The sequence below is a fragment of the Cyphomyrmex costatus genome, unplaced genomic scaffold (assembly GCF_001594065.2).
Source record: "Cyphomyrmex costatus isolate MS0001 unplaced genomic scaffold, Ccosl1.0 scaffold92, whole genome shotgun sequence".
Lineage (NCBI taxonomy): Eukaryota > Metazoa > Arthropoda > Insecta > Hymenoptera > Formicidae > Cyphomyrmex > Cyphomyrmex costatus.
Window position 1 is genome coordinate 591,258 of NW_017280506.1, and position 15,225 is coordinate 606,482.

The window sequence follows — 15,225 nt, forward strand, 5'->3', positions numbered from 1 at the left end:
GAAAACAATTCAATTAGCTACGTCATTGTTAATTAGTTGCTTCTAGAGTCCTAGATATCAGAGAAGCGCAACCGATGTTCCGCATCCTGATTCGCTGATGACTGTCAGCCAATCATGACATTTATTCATTGGTATTAAAAATGGCTGACTAATAGACGATTGGTAGATTTCATAGTTCGTCTGCAAACGACGCCATTTTTAATACTGTTTTTAGTAATTTTGCGATACTGACTTAAGCCGGTTGCGCTTCTCTGGCCTGGTCCCATGAACTTTCGAAACGTGCGGACGCGGAAAGTGCGGATTGAAAACCCCAAAAAAGAACTAGAGTCCGCATGTTTGCGTCCGTAGATTCCGCAGAAGTGTAATGCCTTATGTCCCATGGTACTAATAATGCGGGCGCGGATATAATGTAGTCCAATCGCAAATAGTATTCCGCTGAAGCAATTGAAACATTCTTCTAAAGCAGCGCTGTGATTGGTGGGCGCATGATATTTTTCCGTATACTTCGAGCCATGGGACATAAGGAAATATAAAATTGCGGAACATGCGTAGAACTGATGTCTGGAAAATTGAAAGGTTATCTCGCTGCTCAACGGACATCACGTAATTCGATAAATGTACGCCGAAAAATTGTTTATTATAATCCACGTGTTAATGAAAAGGCTGAAAAATCGCATCAATGATCCAAGGCGACAAAATTTATTAAAAAGAAAAATTTCCAAATTGTACAGCCTGTATTTAATTGCAAAAAAAAAGGAGGAAAGCAATTTCATTCGTAAGTATTGGGTAAGACCAATATTTACCGAAAGCAGAAGACTACAACAAGGAGCAAGTGATAATTTAATTGAAGAGATGGAAAGTGATGACGTTGAAAAATATCACGAATACTTCAGGATGTCGCCAGAATTATTTTACAAATTATTGGAATTGGTGAGGCCAGACATTGAGAAGCAGTGTGTAGTGCGAGCTCCAATTTCAGCTAAAATCAGACTCCAAATTACACTCCGATACTTATCATCTGGAGATAGCATGAAGTCCTTGTCTTATGCCTTTCGTGTTGGACATAATACAATATCCAAATGCATACATTCCACATGTGAAGCTATATGGAACCATCTTAAGGACTCTGTTTTCATTAAGGATAACGAAGAGAGTTAGAAGGATATCGCAAAAGACTATGAAGACTTGTGGGACTTCCCAAACTGTATAGGGGCAATAGATGGGAAGCATGTAATGATTCAGGTAAAAATACAATACATGATTACGATTCGCAACATTAATTTAAATACAAACCGTATAAATATGATTTCGAGTATCGGTTATATGTATACTTTATTTCTGTACATCTTTGTTAGGCTCCACCAAATAGCGGATCTTCTTTTTACAACTACAAGGGCCATCATAGCATTAATTTGCTTGCAGTTTGTGATGCAAGATACTGCTTCACTATGGTTGACATAGGTGCTAAAGGTAGGGAAAGCGATGGGGGAGTTTTTGCTCATAGCGAAATTGGAAAAAGATTTGAGAATGGCTCGTTCAATCTTCCTCCATCACAGAAAGTAGGAAGTAGTGGACCAGTTGCACCTTTCGTTCTAGTGGCAGATGAAGCCTTTCCCCTAACTACATATATGATGAGGCCATTTCCACGGAGTGGGAACTTGAATATCGAGAAAAAAATATTTAATTACAGGCTCAGTCGAGCAAGAAGAATAATAGAAAGTGCGTTTGGAATACTTGTTGCTCGCTGGAGAATATATACCAAACCAATTTTTGCAAGTGTAAGAAGTGTACGAAAAATTGTGCAAGCGACTGTAGTATTACACAATTTTATTATTCAAAATGAAAAGGAACCGATTCCATCAAATAGTACAATTCGAGAGAACGTACGAACAAACTCTTCTGGACTATGGGATATAAATCCTTATACTGGTAGAAATAAACGTGAGGCTATCGCAGTTAGAAATGCTTTCACCGAATATTTTAATGGACTTGGAGCAGTAGAGTTTCAGTGGCAAAAAGCATTGAGCAATGATTTCTAATTGACAATTTTGTACTATTTATGCTAATAATAAACATTTAAAACAACATATTTCGATTTATAATTTACCTAATAATTTATTTTTATTATTGCATGTACATAAAAGAAGTATATTTCATCGGTCACTGGAACTGATTAGTTTCTTCTTCGAGTAGTTCTGTCTCATCGGCAAGCATAGTTAAAAATTTTATTTGGAGTCTGGCTCGCCTCGAATATGGCAGTTTCCTCAGTCCTTCGCCAAGTAACGTGGTAAACCCGTCGACACCGTCGTTTTGTTTAACAGGTTCTGTAGGTTCACGTAAGGCAGCCAAAACACTTTCGTGAAATTCAGTTTCCACCGAAGATGACAGTCTTTCTGAAACAAATATATTACCATGTAGTGTATGTTTCGTTATTTGTCAAAGTGTGCAAAAAGAAATAAGATCTAATTTAAAGAAGAACAATATTTCAGTATGGTACGAATGTCTGTTTCTGCACTTTAGCTTGAAAATACACTAAAAAGTTTATATACTTGTAATGAACAAGTGCAAAGTACGATCATAAAGATATGATTAAATACGATTATAGACATTTGGCCGACTTCTGGCAACTATTCTTGTGTTTATTATTATATTATATTATATTATGATCTATTTTTTTTATTATATTACGTACATACGCTCATTCATTTATTATATAGGTTGAAATTAATAAACAGACTTTAACCTAACCTATAAAACCTATGCCAAATTATCAACATCGTTTTCAGATCCGATCGAGTTGTTTATGGCGATTCTGCAGTCAGATATGTCCTGTTAAGAAGTGACTTCCATTACTTTTCAGCGCCAAGGATAACAAAAATTCAAAAGTCAGGATATTACTTTTACAACTATTTCAGGGCTCGCTTTTAATTTTAATACGATGTTTCAATTCGATAACTGTGAGAGTAAAATTGAGCAAACAAATTACTGCGGTTAACGGAAGTTGAGATTTCACTTCTGTGACCAATATAGGTTTCGCTTTCAATGTTATTTTCATTACAAGTCTCAATACGATAGCTATGAGTGTGAAACTGAACACTCACCACTGCGGTTAATAGAAATGAAGATAATACTTCTGTGACGAAATTAGATTTCGCTTTCAATGTTAATACCATGAGAAGTACTGTTCGTGTTTGCTGAATTTCACTCTCATAACTATCGTATCGAGACTTGCAACGAAAATAACATTGAAAGCGAAACCTACATTGATCACAGAAGTATAATCTCAACTTTCATTAATCGCAGTAGTTTTTTTGATCAATTTCACTCTCATAGTTATCAAATAGAAACTTCGTATTACATTAAAATTAAAAGCAAGCCCTGAAATAGTTGTAAAAGTAATATCCTGACTTTTGAATTTTTGTTATCCTTGGCGCTGAAAAGTAATGGAAATTAATTAAATTAATGTTGTTTACATTATTTATGATCTAAACATACTTTTCTTTGAGGTATTTCTTCTGCAGCAATTTGACATTTGCGCCGAACTTGATGCAGAGCTGCTTAAGTCTAATCTAATTGGTGGGGAAGTCAGAGATTCCATTGCATCAACTGTATCTACGTTTAATGCGATGTCACATTCGCCCTCTTTCTCGTTTCTTGCAGTTTCTGTGGTTGGTAAACTGGTACAAGTTCTAAGTGGAAAATAAAACATATTATTGTAGGTGATATTTGTTTTCATAGTGATATCCACACTGCAAAAAATATTTCTTGAAATTTAAGAAAAATGTTGGATGTATATTTCATAAATCTTACCAAAAAGTCAATTATAGATTAATTATCATGTTGATCGAGTTCATTATGACATTTTTAATCATACGTATTTACAGTGCATGGTACGTCTTTGTAACATCGTAAACTTTGAGAAAATCATCACTCGATAATTTTAGATATATTGAAATAAAAAAACATGCATATTTTTGTATTATACTAAATATAATATACGTATATATATATTTTTCATATTCCTGTAGAATATGAAAAAAATATCCCGCAAAATTTAAAATTATTATTGTAAATCTTATTATTGTAAATCTTCATATATGTATATGTATATATATATATAGGTAGTGGGCAAATTTTGAAATCGTTTTGGAGTTTGCAGCAGATCCGCTTGGAGTGTATTGGGTGTGTGCTCGATGTGCCTTCACAAAACGGTCCCGTAAATATCTCTACCTGTCTTTCAGCTCTTTGATGTTTAAGACACCTAAAAAGTAAACATAATTTTACATGCACACCAATAATTACGAGTAATTGGCACTTGACAAAAACTGAAATTCATCATACCTACCAGTTTCGTCTAAGACATGGCTTGACAGGTAATTTTGTATTTTAATTTAAAATATACATATTAACATACCTCCCATCAAATTGTACACTTCCTGCCACTGGTCATTTTTCTTTAACTTAGATCTCTCCTTTGCTGGAATATTGCTGTCCCACAGAGCTCTTTTGCCAAACATAATGCTTATCAGCAATTCGTCCTGACTCTGCAAACTTTCAGACACGATTGCATCATTATCCTCGCAATTGTTCATTTCGGCATCCAAAACTTTGTCTTGCTGATGTACAATTTGCGACTTGTGTACTATAATATAACATATTATTAAGTATACATTATACGATATTAAATTTATTTTTTCTATTTTTCTCTTTGACAGATTTAACTACATGAATGAGGAAACTTTTATGAGTACCTTAATTAACGTCTATTAAAACATTCTTCAATATTTTTGCACTCGCAGTCTTACATACAAGAATAAGAAGAATATTAGTAATGTATACATTACTGACAATTAAACAATATTCTTTCTTTGAAACTCAAATGCTTCTTTAAAATCAACTAGTTTTTCTTGATGACTTTGAATTAGAATGAATATTACAATCTGAAATTGTTATTTTTTTAAACTATACATTTCTTTAATTTATGTATTATTCACCATGTGCACCTTGTACATACACAGTAATAAATACCTGTACAACTTTATTTATTTACGCATCTACCGGAAACATAAAAATTAACCACGAACGTCCACTTTAGATTTGAAAAAAGGAAAAAGCGTTCGTACCGATAGATTGTCAAATGCCTAAATCCATCCGAATCAATATGATGTTTTGATAGTTGACGGAAGTAATTACATAAAAGGCTTATTGCTATTATTATTGTTATTAATAATACAACTTACTCAGAATAACGACACCATCCTCGCCAATTTGGACTGCATGCGTTTCTTCATTGAACTTTTTGAAGCACTTGTGCCATAGTAGGGTATCATCCGCCAAAATAAGCCCACAGTATCCACACTTTTTTAACTGTACAAAGTTTCAATTAAATTAGTCTATGTATAAACATCGGTGTGAGCGAAGATTTTGTTTTGCGATTTGTTATTAATCTCAGCATACGTACTTTGAAGTATATGAAAAGTTTTCATATGACGATACTTAATATCCTGTTTTGGGGCGATCAAAGATTATTACCGAGTACAAATTTACATACATAGTGAGGGAGTGCGAGAGAACGGGACATAGGGAAACCCATATATTCCAGATATATTAATCGCAAGTGTATGATTTCATGTACAGACAATAGTACTTTTTTGAAAGAAATTATGAGCAAATATTATATTTTTCACAAAGCCTGAATAATTTTATTTACAACACAAAAAGAGGTTCTCATGCAGATAGGAAGCAGGCGATTGCTTCTTTTTTTTATCTTAAATGTGCTCTTTACGGCTGAATTTAAGAGGATTTACAATTTTAATTAAGAGTTTGTGTATACAATTTTAGGTTAAACATAGGTTTTCCTATGTCCCGTTCTCCCGCACTCACCCTGTAGATATTTACCATTGCGTACAAATAACTCTTGGAGTTTTTTAAAGATGAGGTTGACTTTCACAGACAGGTTTGCAATTTGCACAATAGCCTTCATTTTGGTTGCTGTCAGAAAATAAAAACGATTTTTTCACAATCCGTAGACACCGACCATAGTCCGCATCGTCCGCATAAAATCATGCGGAACATCAGGAATAATTAGTGCGGAAAATGCGTGGTAATATTTCTCACTAGAATCTAGTTATTTTTCGATTCGCACTTTCCGCGTCCGCACGTTTCGAAAGTTCATGGGACCAGGCCCTAAGGGCCACTGTCACCAAACTTCGATTAACTAATCGGCCTGGTAACTTTGCAGGCTTTCAACTGAAATTGATGTCGGAGCTGAGCTCACATTAATACTCCGACATCAGTTTCAGTTGGAAGCCTGCAAAGTTACTAGGCCGATTAGTTAATCGAAGCTTGGTGACAGTGGCCCTAACTGGGCTCTAATATATGATTCCGAAAAGTATGTATGTATGTACGTCGGTTACTAAAAAATTGCAACACTTTTTAATTCGATGGTTTTCGGAACTCGCAAAAATTCTGACAGAGCAGTCCAGCATCTCTGATCGTTTATATTCAGTGGTTATGATAGGTTACGAAAATTGTCAAAGTGATGCAGAATCGTTTTGTACACGGTGAAATAAAAAAAATGTATTTGGCGCAGTGAAAAATTCTTAAGATATCCTTCGGATACCATAAAATATATCGTGGTAAGTAATAATAATAAAGTAAATGCTAAATTTGTTTTATAAATTTATTTATATTTTCAAAAAAGTAACATGTTTATTATTATTAACAAGAGTCTTTTATACATAATTTTATTTATTATTATTAAGAATTTGGGACGATCAATTCCAGCGAGCCTGTGATGTCAAGGCAAGTGGAAGAATTACACTTACGCAGTCCTTTGCCTACGCATCTGCCGCCGATGTCACGGGCTATCAGAAGCACTTCTAGGGGAACAGGAGAATCGACTGAGTTGCATCTAAATTATGTATTAATATAATCATTTATTTCTTGGTATTGTATTGGTGAAAAATATTAATAATGGTATTAAATATTTAGAAAGGCAGGAAACTGAAGAAGGAGAAGGCAAGGAAAGAGAACAAGAGGGAAAAGAGGCAAAGAGAGAAGCGAGGAGAGAGAAGAGGAAGAAAAAGAAAGCAAAGAAAGAAACGGACGGTAGTAGCTCTGGCGATAGTAATAGCAGCAACAGCAGTAATCAAATACTAGCAATAAAAGATTAAATTATTACAGATGAAAATATCTTTTCATGATCTTTTCATGTTGGAATGATCTTTTGCTCCAGACCCCGCTGATAACACAAACGTAATGGCGTGCATTCGTCTTTTGCGTCTTCTCCAAATAGCAGCAACAACAGTGACGAAGAGATTTGGGTGCAAAAAGAGCACTATTCCTGATAAGCCGAAACCAAAGAGAGGCACGAATTCGGATGACAGTGGAGACGATGGTACGGTTTGGCGTATGAGTTACGTCATGAGTGGCAGCAGATAATGCACTTAAATCATTGTTTATTCTGTTATTAATATCAATTATTAATAAAAGAATTGAGCATGTTTGTTTTTTAATAGTAATTGATAAATAACTTTAATATTCTGTTTATTTATCAATTACTATTAAAAAACAAACATGCTTAATTCTTTTATTAATAATTGATATTAATAACAGAATAAACAATGATTTAAGTGCATTATCTGCTGCCACTCATGACGTAACTCATACGCCAAACCGTACCATCGTCTCCACTGTCATCCGAATTCGTGCCTCTCTTTGGTTTCGGCTTATCAGGAATAGTGCTCTTTTTGCACCCAAATCTCTTCGTCACTGTTGTTGCTGCTATTTGGAGAAGACGCAAAAGACGAATGCACGCCATTACGTTTGTGTTATCAGCGGGGTCTGGAGCAAAAGATCATTCCAACATGAAAAGATCATGAAAAGATATTTTCATCTGTAATAATTTAATCTTTTATTGCTAGTATTTGATTACTGCTGTTGCTGCTATTACTATCGCCAGAGCTACTACCGTCCGTTTCTTTCTTTGCTTTCTTTTTCTTCCTCTTCTCTCTCCTCGCTTCTCTCTTTGCCTCTTTTCCCTCTTGTTCTCTTTCCTTGCCTTCTCCTTCTTCAGTTTCCTGCCTTTCTAAATATTTAATACCATTATTAATATTTTTCACCAATACAATACCAAGAAATAAATGATTATATTAATACATAATTTAGATGCAACTCAGTCGATTCTCCTGTTCCCCTAGAAGTGCTTCTGATAGCCCGTGACATCGGCGGCAGATGCGTAGGCAAAGGACTGCGTAAGTGTAATTCTTCCACTTGCCTTGACATCACAGGCTCGCTGGAATTGATCGTCCCAAATTCTTAATAATAATAAATAAAATTATGTATAAAAGACTCTTGTTAATAATAATAAACATGTTACTTTTTTGAAAATATAAATAAATTTATAAAACAAATTTAGCATTTACTTTATTATTATTACTTACCACGATATATTTTATGGTATCCGAAGGATATCTTAAGAATTTTTCACTGCGCCAAATACATTTTTTTTATTTCACCGTGTACAAAACGATTCTGCATCACTTTGACAATTTTCGTAACCTATCATAACCACTGAATATAAACGATCAGAGATGCTGGACTGCTCTGTCAGAATTTTTGCGAGTTCCGAAAACCATCGAATTAAAAAGTGTTGCAACCTTTTAGTAACCGACTGTACACCCACGGTAATTAATTCTGTCCCTTGGAAATTTTCACAAAATGAAAAGTGACCTCCTTTCTGTATTAATTATCACTATTCATGCACGATAAGGTTCAGTCGTAACGTTAATCGTGCATAGATTGTGACAACTAATATAGAAAGGTGGTCATTTTTTATTTTGTGAAAATTTCCGAGGGACAGAATTAATTACCGTGGGTGTACAAGCTACTGTTTGTCTTCACAATTTCATGATGACGAGAGATAATTATTTTGACAATAAATTTGTAGATCATGCGAATTGCAATGACATCATGGCGGATCTTCTTCTTCTTCTTCTTATTTATTTAATGGCTCTCGCCTCCAAACAATAGGTAGGTCGATACGGCCAGATCACGTCAAAAAATGAATATCGCATCAAAATGTCTGTCGAGCGGATGATGCAATGCCCGCGAGAATGGCGTTGCTCGACCGGTATCTGGGCGCCTGCGTCTACGACGTCGTCACGTCGCAACAACGCGCGTCATGAGAGCCCGAGTCGTCGAAGGGTGCAAGATGACGAGCAATCGAGACGAGCACAACCGCGGACACGCATCGAGTAATTCAAACTTATGGCACCACGCCTCCCAAATAATGGGAAGGCGATACTGCCAGATCACGTCTTAAATGAAAATCGTTTATAATGAAAATCGTACGAAAAAATTATAAAAACGAACAAAAAGGACAAAACAATGCACGGTCAAAGTCGGCAACACTTTCAAAAATATACAGTAGAAAGCACCCGACAGAAACGCGTCCGCCTCTGCCGAGTGGTTCATCAGAACTCTGACATCATGGCGGATGATAACTCGTTAACTCGTGACGCGGACGGACGACGTGACGCGTGACGCGCTCAGTGGAAAAGTACCATAAGAATTGACCAATTACAGTTGAATATGAAGAGAATATCCAACTATGATTGGAGGATTCTTACAGCTACGATCACTTACAATTACGTTTACGCAATTATAGTTATCATGGGCCTTCTACAATAAACCATAATGCCTAGTTCACACTGGATGCGATGGGCGATGAACGACGAGCGATAACCAATAAAAGCTTTGCTTTATCTCACACGACGATGTAAAGAAGAGTTCTTATTGGTTATCGCTCGTCGCGCATCGCTCATCGCGCCTATGTGAACTAGGCATAAGTCATAAATCAGAAGTCAGAAGCTAGTTGCAAGCGAGTCAGTAATGCGTCATAAGATAGTAATAAGTCGATAGTCCGTGACGAGTGGAGATGGCCAAATTCCATCTCTTCTGACTTAGAGCTTATGGTGCGTTCAGCGGACTCAACAGTTAAGTGAGTGCTCGCTGTTATTGGTGTATTCTTTTAGATCACCCAATCAGAATTTTAGATTTAGAAGAATATACCAATAATAGCGAGCACTCACTCAACTGTTGAGTCCGCTGAATGCGCCCTATGATTACGTTATGACTGACCAATCAAAAAGCAGTATGTGTCTGCCATTAGGTGCATCCATAAGCACTAAAAAAAAACCCATGTCACACGTCCGTGACGTTGGCACGTTACCAGGCCCGGATTAAAGAGTTGACTCCGAACTAAAAGTTCGAAAATGTCCTGTTTTATCGACATCAATTAAGTTCGGCCGTCTCTCCAGCATCGCCTTAATAAGTATTCGCTATACAAGAACTTATAATTTTTGTTTATTAAACAGAAAAGTTGAAAATAGTAAAAAATAGTTTTAAAAATCGTATAAAAATGTTTTAAAAATGGTTTAAAAATATTCAAAAAATAGTTTTTAAATAGTTTTTAAATTATTTAAAAAGTGTTTTTTTTTTTAGCTACAATCTAATAAAAATGTCAATTAATTATCAATGGTTAGTAGAATGTACTAACATAATTCAGCAACAATTTAAAAAACGTAGAGAAGCTGAGTTACTTACAAGTATAGTAATATTAATAAATGGAAGAATATTAAAAGCTAAAAAAAGGAGAAAATTTTGGATGGCAGAAATATTTAAAAAAAGACAGCAATATGGTTTCTACAATGCAATACTTCCTACAGTAAGACTAGAAGATAGCCGATTTCAAAATTATACAAGACTGACTGCAACACAATTTGAAGAATTGTTATCAATAGTAGGAAATGATTTAAAAAAGCAGTATGTTGTGCATGAACCAATAAATTCAGAACAACGTTTAATTCTGACTTTAAGGTATACATATTTAGAAACAAAGATATTTGATTGTAAAAATAATATAAATAAATAATATATAATATAAATATAAAAATAAATATAAATATAAAAATAAATACAAATATAAATATAAATATCTATAGATATCTTGCCTTAGGAGACAGTATGACATCTCTGTCATATCAATATTTAATATCTGTGAGTAGTATTTCGAATATTATACGTGAAACGTGTACATATATATGAGAACGTTTATCTCCCATTGTACTTCCAAAATGTGATGAAGAACATTGAAAAGAAATTGCAAACGATTTTGCAAATAAGTGGAACTTTCCTCACTGCGTTGGTGCGATTGATGACAAACACGTTGTTATTCAAGTAATCTCTATATTAAAAGATACATATACACATATATTAACTCTTAAATTACTCTTACTCTTACACTTACTCTTATTTATTCTTACTTGTATCTGTGTATTTAGGTATATGTTTTAACACTGCTCATTAACATATAGTCTAATTTAATTGATATTTTTTCAGTGTCCTAGTAATGCGGGATCAGAATATTATAATTATAAAGGCAGTCACAGTATTATTTTACTTGCAGTGAGTGATGCTAATTATATCATATGCTACGTTGACTTTGGAACTCCTGGAAGACAAGGTGATGCAAACGTTTTGAAAAATAGTTCCTTATGGCAGTTATTAGAGAGGAAAGAATTTAATCTTCCACTACCTGAACCATTATATGAAGATGGTCCAATTTTACCATATGTATTGGTAGGAGACGAGGCATTTCCATTAACTGATTATATGATGCGACCATATCCAGGAAAAGATAAAATGACATTAGAGAAACGTATCTATAATTATCGTCTATCTCGAGCTAGAAGAACAGTGGAAAATGTGTTTGGCATTTTAGCCAGTCAATGGCGACTTCTAAGACGACCAATTTTAGCAAATACTTCGAACGTTATAAAAATGATTCAAGCAATCGTCTGTCTTCACAACTGGTTAAGAAAACATGATGTCGAACAAAAAATTTATATTACACCTGGATTTGCAGATCGGCCTACAATAGAAGGAAATATTGAGGAAGGTTCTTGGAGAAAAGATGTTAAAGAATGCTCATTTGTAAACGTTAAGCGTACTCCAGCAAAAGCGTATTCTTTACGTGCAGCTAATATTCGAGAAGAGTTCTGTACATATTTTAACGAAGAAGGCGAAGTTGGCTGGCAAAATACTCAAATTTACAAACAATTATTTGAAATATCTGTATTAGAGTATAATATTATAGTTATTATAGTTATTTTAGTTATTATAGTTATTATTATTATTATTAGTATTATTATTATTAGTCTTTTTAATAAATTAACATCAATATATTTTAAAAAATAGCAACATTTTAGCAACATTGCAACGTACATTCACAGTTATTCGTACGTTATTAAGAATTATGAACGTTAAATGTACTATCATAAAAGAATGATAGTATTGCAAACACATCACAAAATTTGCAATGTGGCAAACGGGACGCTCTCATTACAAAAGTACGCAATTATTCACATTCGTATCGTTCTTCCCTTGTGATATCTTGTAGAAATTTCAGTAAAAGTTTATCCCGCTTTTCTGAACTGAGGTTCCGCAATTTTTCTTTTATATATAATAGCATCCCATCCAATGCAGTAAGTTAAGGTAATTTTGGTAAGCTTATTATAGGCGTTTCTTTCTTACAAAATGCATCAGCTATACGAATCATTGATGCATTAAAATCATCGTTGCTTTTAGCGTTATAACCTTTATTACGATTTTTACATGACTGATCTAAAACAGAGAGAGATTGTTTAAATATTTTTTTAAATATTTTTATATAAGTAAATACCTTATTCAAAAGAAATTAATTTAATTACCAAATTGTAAATATAAGCTCTACAATAATATTGATAGTGTTTCGGCCCAGCAATCGGGTTTGCACCAGCCTGGGTTGGATTAATAACGTTTCGTATTCTCCTACTGGTAGAGCACGTAACGTCGTCAACCACAATAGCAGAGATTAATTCAATTCAGGTTGATGTAAACTCGATCGGGCCAAAAACGCTATAAATCATTCATTACCTTTATAGTCTTCAACGACATTGTCTGTGCTATCTTCAGACAAATTAAACTCATTCATTGGAATATTAAAAACGGCCGCAACATTAGAAATGGAACTATTAAAAAAATTCGTTACAAAATCATTGTAAAATTTATAATATATATTAACAAATGTACATAATAATTGATATATACCTTTTGCATGTTGATACTGATCGTAAGAAGAACATCAACTCTAAATGTTTCCAAGACTTTTTCGAAATTCGACTTGATCCACTGGGCTTTTTTTCTTCAGCTATTACTTTACTAAAAGTATCTTTCAATGTTTTCCACCGTTTTTTTGCCTCTTCAGGACTCATAAGACCTAAAATTTATTAAAAATTAAACAATATAATACTAATATAATACAATGTAATAATAAAATTACATAAGAATTATATGTTTGAACCCTAAGATCCGCTTCTACCGAATATGGGAGTTCTCTTATTTATTTAGAATTATTAAAACTTACTTTCTAAATATTCAATATATTAAATTTTATGATTCAATTTTATATAAAATAGTTACCGTTAAGAGCTTCTGCAATTTCCTTCCAAACTCTGCAATTTTATGTCTTCCATGAGCTGCTAAAGGTAGGGTATAATCATATATAGGAGGTCGCATTTTTACTTCTTCAATTAACATTTCTTCTAATACAGTACTATCCGCTTTGTCATATATAACTGTTTAATCTTGTGAAATATTTTTTGAGGTAACACATTCACTTTTAGATGAACTTGACTGAGATAAATCTTCATTACTTATTTGTATTTGAGTAGATGAATTATTTGATATTTTTTTCAGCAGTAGTACTTGCTCTATACCCTCTCATGTCATTTTCGCTAAATATTCTCCGTTTTCTGTAATATTATACAAAATATTAGCTACAATTTTAATTCTTTTAAATATATTAATTGTTTTATTATAGGATTATTATAGAACCGCAGATTTTTAAAGTGAAAAAATGCGAGAAAAATAAGCTAGACAGTTATGAATGTCAACACAAAGTCGTTTTTGGATATTTAATTGTATATAATGTTAGAAAAAACTAACAAAAAAAAAACGAAATGATCCTGTTAAAAATAGCATGTCTGCGGTCATCCGATTATTATCATATAATTTAATTAATTAGGTCTTACGATTAGTAGGATAAAATATTTTATTATCTATTGTTACACTGTCTTGAACACATTTGTGATGTGTAATACCTTTCTCTTCTACGTACGACATGCAGACTCCACAAGTAAATATATTTGACGACTATAAAATTAATATCACAAATAATATACAATATGATTTAAATGCAAGAAAGGTAAATAAAAACAGGATTGAAAGTCTCATGAAAAAACATACAAAAAGATTTATAAACAAAATTAATATTAGGCCTGTTCTCTTTCTCTGCACTGAGAATAAGAACAGGTTACCTATATCATGGAACAAAATCGGAATGGATTCCGATTGGAATTGTTTAATTATTCCCTAGATTTCTATTGTGGTTTTTACAGAAAACGGAATAATTCCGATCGGAATCCATTTCGACTTTGTTTTATGATATACCCAGCCTATTTTATTAAATTAGGTTAGAATCCAATGTACACTGCCAATAGTGCAATTTAGTGTGTATAGTTCGCATTATATAGTGTAAATAAACATAAATTTTTATTAGTATATGTTAAAAGTAATATATAACAGTAATTTATATTAAAATATAAACTTTATTACTTACCATAGTATTAGCCAGTGTTAGCATTCTTGAGCACTCTTTAGGGTCTGAGCACAAGCACTGCCGTAACATTTTACGACACACTTAAGTTGTAGACATATATAACGCACAAGCTTTGGGGTATCGGCGTATGACGTGTTTATGTACATTATTGCCATATCTTTCGACAGTGTGCATAAACACGTCATACGCCGATACGCCAAAGCGTGTGCGTTATTTACGTCTACAACTTAAGTGTGTCGTAAAATGTTACGGCAGTGCTTGTGCTCAGACCCTTAGCATCAAGAAGCTAGAATCAGAAAATTCAGAATCATGCGCAACAAGTTTCTGCGCATCGCCACGTGATGCTACCATGTAATGGCACCACAGACTTCTAGAAGTCTGTGAATGGCACCTTTACCTTACCCTATGCGTTCGGAAAGTCCGTGCTACTCTGATCGAGTTTTACGTTTACCCATAGCCAACCTTACTCTACTCGACGAGTAGATTTTCGAACGCACCGTTCC

At 33.8% G+C, this 15,225-nt stretch overlaps 3 protein-coding genes and 1 pseudogene across 4 annotated transcripts; 1 reads left to right on the forward strand and 3 right to left on the reverse strand.

Moving 5' to 3' along the window:
- The first annotated feature begins 562 nt into the window (after nt 1–562).
- On the forward strand, nt 563–2,080 carry LOC108781914 (putative nuclease HARBI1; annotated as a pseudogene).
- Nucleotides 2,081–2,134: 54 nt separating this feature from the next.
- Nucleotides 2,135–3,736, reverse strand: LOC108781883 (uncharacterized). Its single transcript, XM_018549999.1, has 2 exons — nt 3,496–3,736; nt 2,135–2,393 (listed from the first exon to the last, which is right to left on the reverse strand). Exons 1-2 carry the CDS (start codon nt 3,734–3,736, stop codon nt 2,161–2,163), a joined length of 474 nt encoding a protein of 157 aa, XP_018405501.1. The 3' UTR covers nt 2,135–2,160.
- A 383-nt stretch (nt 3,737–4,119) lies between these two features.
- On the reverse strand, nt 4,120–6,196 carry LOC108781912 (uncharacterized). Of its 2 annotated transcripts, none has more exons than XM_018550031.1 (4): nt 5,899–6,196; nt 5,241–5,367; nt 4,415–4,642; nt 4,120–4,261 (listed from the first exon to the last, which is right to left on the reverse strand). In XM_018550031.1, exons 1-4 carry the CDS (start codon nt 5,899–5,901, stop codon nt 4,227–4,229), a joined length of 393 nt encoding a protein of 130 aa, XP_018405533.1. In that variant the 5' UTR covers nt 5,902–6,196; the 3' UTR covers nt 4,120–4,226. The 2 variants fall into 2 exon arrangements, with proteins under 2 accessions (XP_018405533.1, XP_018405532.1); XM_018550030.1 differs by having other exon boundaries at nt 5,884–6,196.
- Nucleotides 6,197–12,313: 6,117 nt separating this feature from the next.
- On the reverse strand, nt 12,314–14,817 carry LOC108781913 (uncharacterized). Its single transcript, XM_018550032.1, has 6 exons — nt 14,723–14,817; nt 13,821–13,856; nt 13,525–13,737; nt 13,153–13,321; nt 12,979–13,073; nt 12,314–12,687 (listed from the first exon to the last, which is right to left on the reverse strand). The coding sequence occupies exons 4-6, from the start codon at nt 13,314–13,316 to the stop codon at nt 12,554–12,556; spliced, it is 393 nt and encodes a 130-aa protein (XP_018405534.1). The 5' UTR covers nt 13,317–13,321; nt 13,525–13,737; nt 13,821–13,856; nt 14,723–14,817; the 3' UTR covers nt 12,314–12,553.
- Nucleotides 14,818–15,225: the final 408 nt, after the last annotated feature.

Excerpts from the sequence above, each read along its gene's own strand:
- LOC108781913 (XM_018550032.1), bottom strand. The coding sequence starts at position 13,316 with ATGAGTCCTGAAGAGGCAAAAAAACGGTGGAAAACATTGAAAGATACT. Across the intron at positions 13,074-13,152 it reads TCAGTATCAACATGCAAAAG|TTCCATTTCTAATGTTGCGG; the intron begins GTATATATCAAT and ends TTTTTTTAATAG. Across the intron at positions 12,688-12,978 it reads TGTCGTTGAAGACTATAAAG|ATCAGTCATGTAAAAATCGT; the intron begins GTAATGAATGAT and ends TCTCTGTTTTAG.
- LOC108781883 (XM_018549999.1), bottom strand. The coding sequence starts at position 3,736 with ATGAAAACAAATATCACCTACAATAATATGTTTTATTTTCCACTTAGA. Across the intron at positions 2,394-3,495 it reads AAGAAATACCTCAAAGAAAA|AAAGACTGTCATCTTCGGTG; the intron begins GTATGTTTAGAT and ends TATTTGTTTCAG.
- LOC108781912 (XM_018550030.1), bottom strand. Across the intron at positions 4,643-5,240 it reads GGATGGTGTCGTTATTCTGA|TACACAAGTCGCAAATTGTA; the intron begins GTAAGTTGTATT and ends GTTATATTATAG. Across the intron at positions 4,262-4,414 it reads AGTGTACAATTTGATGGGAG|GTGTCTTAAACATCAAAGAG; the intron begins GTATGTTAATAT and ends TTTACTTTTTAG.